The sequence below is a fragment of the Montipora capricornis genome, chromosome 13, assembly GCF_036669925.1.
Source record: "Montipora capricornis isolate CH-2021 chromosome 13, ASM3666992v2, whole genome shotgun sequence".
Lineage (NCBI taxonomy): Eukaryota > Metazoa > Cnidaria > Anthozoa > Scleractinia > Acroporidae > Montipora > Montipora capricornis.
This window is the reverse complement of record NC_090895.1, coordinates 14,432,980-14,437,979: the sequence shown is the minus strand read 5'-3', so window position 1 is coordinate 14,437,979 and position 5,000 is coordinate 14,432,980. Positions and strand designations below refer to the sequence as shown.

Genomic DNA, 5,000 nt, shown 5'->3' with positions numbered 1-5,000 from the left:
TTTCGAGACTGCTGCGCAAGTTCAGTCACTTGACTAACGCGCATGCGTTGAGCCTCACTGATTACTGATATCTCGCGGGCTCAATGATCAACAATAATCAACAGTAACGTGCCATGGTTTTGTGTAACAACTCATGATCTTACATTCCATTTTATTAAATGGATGCGGTGTTTTAGGTTTCGTTAACTCTTTCTGCACGATGGTTGCGATAAGAAAAAGTTCTATCTCATAATCTCATCACTCTTATGCATCAATAGCGCATGCAACCCTTTCCCTGTACGTTTTTATCTCATCTTCAGAACGTTCGTACACATCCAGTTATTGGGTTCTTCAGCCATATTGCACAATATGAACGATGTGATGAGCATCGACAAGCACAGATTTATAATTTAAAGCGGCATTTGTACACATTGTTGTCATGTTCACTGTATTCCTCACTCTATTTTCCTACACCTTATTAAACTTTCTACAGTGAAGACATGCATGCGAGACTTTCGTGGCTGGTGTTATAGCATTGTCTTGTTTTCTTTGTCCCGCAATTGTTAAATGTGACTCCGATAATTTGAACAAAAATGACACTTCACCTAAATGAAAAATGAAACATGACAAACTCGTCTCGTCCGGGTCCAAACAGTTGACGAACTGGGCGGAATTAATTTTAGTTTTATTATTATTTTTTTATTAGCTTCGCCAAATAAACAAACGAAACAGTTACGCATACTGAAGAACATTGGCAGGGACACCGCAACAGCATTGGCCAATTACAGCGGGCCCAGATACTAATAAGAACTGAATAAAAACAAGGAATGTTAAAAAATACAGCAACACAGAAAAAAATACAACTACATACAACAAGTTATTGGACAGAACAAGGGACGAGCACTATTGCATTTTAAACAGATAGACTTGCACGAACGTGGGTCATCACAGTTATAGGAAACAGCTAACGCGGACTTATAATAATTAAAAATAACCGATTTAAAAGAAGCTAAGGTCGATGAGCTCAAATCTAGTTCGTCCGCTAAACAATTCCAAATTCTACTAGTTCTAATAAGAAAGGATTTCTGGTAAGTATATGTTTTACATTTCTTAATTATGTATTTGTTAACGGTGTTGGTTGAGGATCTAGTTTGCGAACTTCAGGTAGAACAGAGACATTCACGTTAACAAGACCGTGTGTCAATTTGAAAAAATAGGTGAGATCTAAAAGTTCATGCCAGTAACAAATAGGTAGTAGGTTTAGAGTTTCTAAACGAGACGTATAACTTATATTAGAAGAATAAGGCAGTTTTTAAGATAAACTTGGTGGCGCATCTTTGGATACGCTCAAGCTTAACAATCAGCTCGATTGTCTGCGGGGCCCAAATTTGGGTGGCGTATCCCAAATGTGACCTAACTAGGGCTAGGTATAGCGTACATCGCACTTCGGTTCTAAATATGAACCTCGTGTTCCTCTTTAAGTAGCCAAGTAGTTTATTAGCACGCGAAGATTGTTCGTGTATTTGTTTGGACCATGTCAGATCCTTACTAATCCATACGCCCAGATCTTTTTCTGCAGCATATAATTCAAGTGCGGTGTTTTTGAGTTTGTAACAAGATAAGATCGGGTTTTTTTTCTTGTTATGCGCTGAGCCTTACATTTAGCTTCGTTAAAAAGGAGACCAGATGAATAAGACCAAGTTACAAGCTTCCCAAGGTCTTTCTGGCGAGAGAAGGCATCATCCAAAGTCTTTATCTCTCTAAATATTTTTGTGTCGTCAGCGAACATGAAAACTCGACTGCTAGAACCGACGACTTCAGGAAGGTAATTGACGTATAAGAGGAAGAGGGCTGGTCCAAGTATGGAACCCTGAGGTACTCCAGAGGTGACAGGAAGATTGTCTGAAGTGGCGCCGAGTACCGTAACGCGTTGGTATCGGCCTGACAGGCAGGAACAGAACCAGTTAAGCAGGTTGCCACCGAAACCGACCTGAATCAGCTTATGAACGAGGCGCTTATGACTGACTTTGTCGAAAGCTTTTGACATGGCATGGTAGATTGTGTCAACCTGGCTGCCTCTATCCAAAAGTGAACCAATGTGGTCAAGAGCCTCAAGAGGGTTGGTAACGCACGATCTTCCAGTACAAAAACCATGTTGTTTAAGAGAAATGACGTGGTACAGGTGGTCCTTGATGCAATTCAACACACAACGCTCAGAGACCTTGGACACTATTGGGAGTAAAGAGATTGGACGATAATTTTCCACGTGGTCTTTTGCACCCTTTTTGCGGACTGGTACGACGTTAGCTAGTTTCCAGTCACTCGGGAGAGACCCTAGTTGCAGTGATTTATTGAAGATCTTACATAAGGAAGGAGCAATCACAGAGGCAGTCTCTTTGAGCAATTTAGCAGGGATTTCATCCGGCCCTGTGGCTTTACCGACTTCTAGTGCTTTAAGTGCAGCTAGAACCGTGGACTCATTGAGAGTTAGATCAGATATAAATAACAGTGTCCGAACGTATGTACGCTGTTTTGTCCACTGCGCTGTCGATAGTAAATACAGAGGCAAAATACCTGTTGAACAGGTCAGCTATTCCTGCAGGTGTGTAGGAATCTAGGATTTTCAAAGGTAAGTGATCCAGTGTGTTTGTTGGTGGGTATATGCATGTGTGCGGAAGTCACGACCAGTTTAAAAGGAGAGGAGAGGAGAGTAAGAGTGATAAGCGATCTTGTGACTCCAAGAAACAACCAAGAAACGAAAAACAACGAACCAGAAAGTTTAATGTGGCGCGGTGTCGCAACAAGGGTTAGCGCTGTGCCTACATCCAAGCTTAGGTTTTTCATTCCCTTGAGACTTTCGTTTGAACTTCCTTGAATGCATGTAAAGGTATATGTTACAAAGTATACTTCATGTAATGCGCAAATTTCATTTCAATTAAGAATATTGCTCGCCGTTTGCTGTACATTTGTTGAAAGGATCTTCATTGAAAATTCAAACCCTTTGAGAATAAAACGTTTTGTTCCAGGTATTTCGATATCATTTATATGGGAATGCTCTACTACAATGCGAGAACAAGACAGAAAGAATCTTAACCCTGCATGATTTAAATTGGGTACAACACTGGGTTAGCCGATTTGGCGTATCAATCTCGTTCAAAGGATGCTAGTAATTCTATATACATTGCAACAATTCTTTCAAGCTCTGACCTTTGGTCCAAGGATTAACTCCAAGGGAGGATTAATTTCACAACGTTTTGACAATGGCCAATACGATTAGTATGAAATACGTTCAACTAGGCCAGAGGACCCTGTCAGTTCTTTTGCTTTAGCCAGTGCAGCGGTACCTGAGTCGCCGATTTTATTGAGATGCAAATTCAACTTTGTCAGCGTTGAATTGATTTCCATTGCTTTAGCCAGTGCAGCAGCACCTGAGTCACCGATTCCATTGGCAGACAAACTCAACTGTGTCAGTGTTGAATTGATTTCCACTGCTTTAGCCAGTGCAGCAGCACCTGAGTCACCGATATTATTGAAAGACAAATACAACCCTGTCAGCGTTGAATTGATTTCCACTGCTTTGTCCAGAGCAGCAGCACCTGAGTAACCGATTTTATTGCGACCCAAATGCAAGATTGTCAGCGTTAAATTGATTTCCATTGCCTTGGCCAGTAGAGCAGCACCCGAGTCACCGATTCCATTGCGAGACAAATACAACCCTGTCAGCGTTGAATTGATTTCCACTGCTTTAGCCAGTGCAGCAGCACCTGAGTGACCGATCTTATTGCCATGCAAATTCAACTCTGTCAGCGTTGAATTGATTTCCAGTGCTTTAGCCAGTGCAGCAACACCTGAGTCACCGATTTCATGGCAAGACAAATTCAACTTTGTCACCGTTGAGTTTGCTTCTATTGCGTGGGCCAGTACAGCAGCGCAACTGTCACCTATCTGCGGTCGACACGAAATACGCTGAATTTCAAGAAGCGAACCAAGAGAACGCGCCAATTCTCTTCCAAAGTTACCCTGTTCTTTTTCACTTTCCTTAATACAATTAAATGCAGTCAATAGGTAGTCATCACTTTCCTCCTCACTTGATTGGTTAATTTTAATTGTTATACTTGCCATAAGTACCATGGCTTTTGCCTCGCACCGTTGAGCTAAGATACCACAGGTAAACATGAGCACTTGTTGAAACTGCTTAAAATATCTTGTGTCAGCAACTAAGCCATCAGGACTAATTTCCTCATCGACAAGCTGGCAACTGAGATAAAATGCAGCAAAGAACTCCTGAAAGCTCTTGTGTAGAAACCCATAGCACCAGCTCGGTCTTCGTTTGCTGCGTCCAGGCTGAGCCGACAGAAATCCCAGTTCAGGTATTAAGTTGCCAGTACCATTTCGGAATGCGCTGTCGTCGAAATACATGTCATCGTTGAGGAAGCCATTCAACGCTATACAACCAAGATTCTTCAATTCTTCGTGGTATAATTGTGTTAGGTCTTCGTCCGTTTCTGGGAATTCTTTCTTTCTCCTATACCTTCTCAGCACACACTGCACTATTTCGTGGTAAAGCAGAGTTCTACCTTTCGGCAAATCTCCTTGGAAGTCTTCGCAAAGGAGGCAAAGAAGGGCTGTATTTAATGGATTTGCAGTTAGTCCGCTAAGGGTTGCGTCTGTGTCCAGCTTGTCCATGAGCTTTTTCGCCAAATGTTCCTCGGTTTTGAAATATCTTTGGATAAAATCTGCAGCATTGTTTTCGCTAAATCCTTCGACCTCTAGCAGGGTGTCACAGCATTTCCGTACTTTTATCCCAGACTCATGGCGAGCTGTAACAACCAAGTAACATTTTGAAAGGATTCTTCCTTGAATGATTTCTTTGTAGACAGGTAAATAATGGCTTGGCAACTCATCCAATCCGTCAAGTACCAGCAAAACCTTTGACTGATTGTCCTGAATGAAGGTGAAGAACTTCTCTCCCTCTTCTTTCTTCAGGTCTTTCGGTAAAAGCTGGTCATCGATAGCATCCC

General features: G+C 41.8%; 2 protein-coding genes and 1 long non-coding RNA gene across 3 annotated transcripts in view; all 3 read right to left on the bottom strand.

The window, feature by feature from the left end:
* Positions 1-5,000, bottom strand: part of LOC138029455 (NLR family CARD domain-containing protein 4-like) — a 281,844-nt gene that overhangs the window by 238,470 nt on the left and 38,374 nt on the right. The gene's annotated exons all lie outside the window — the stretch shown is intronic.
* LOC138029182 (uncharacterized) overlaps positions 1-5,000 on the bottom strand; it is a 377,995-nt gene that overhangs the window by 343,913 nt on the left and 29,082 nt on the right. The window lies entirely within an intron of this gene.
* Positions 2,745-5,000, bottom strand: part of LOC138029166 (NLR family CARD domain-containing protein 3-like) — a 13,233-nt gene continuing 10,977 nt past the window's right edge. Inside the window, exon 2 of the mRNA XM_068876873.1 lies at positions 2,745-5,000. This exon is cut by the window's right edge and continues 384 nt beyond it. Within this exon, the coding sequence (XP_068732974.1) occupies positions 3,253-5,000 (1,748 nt within the window). The 3' untranslated portion in view covers positions 2,745-3,252.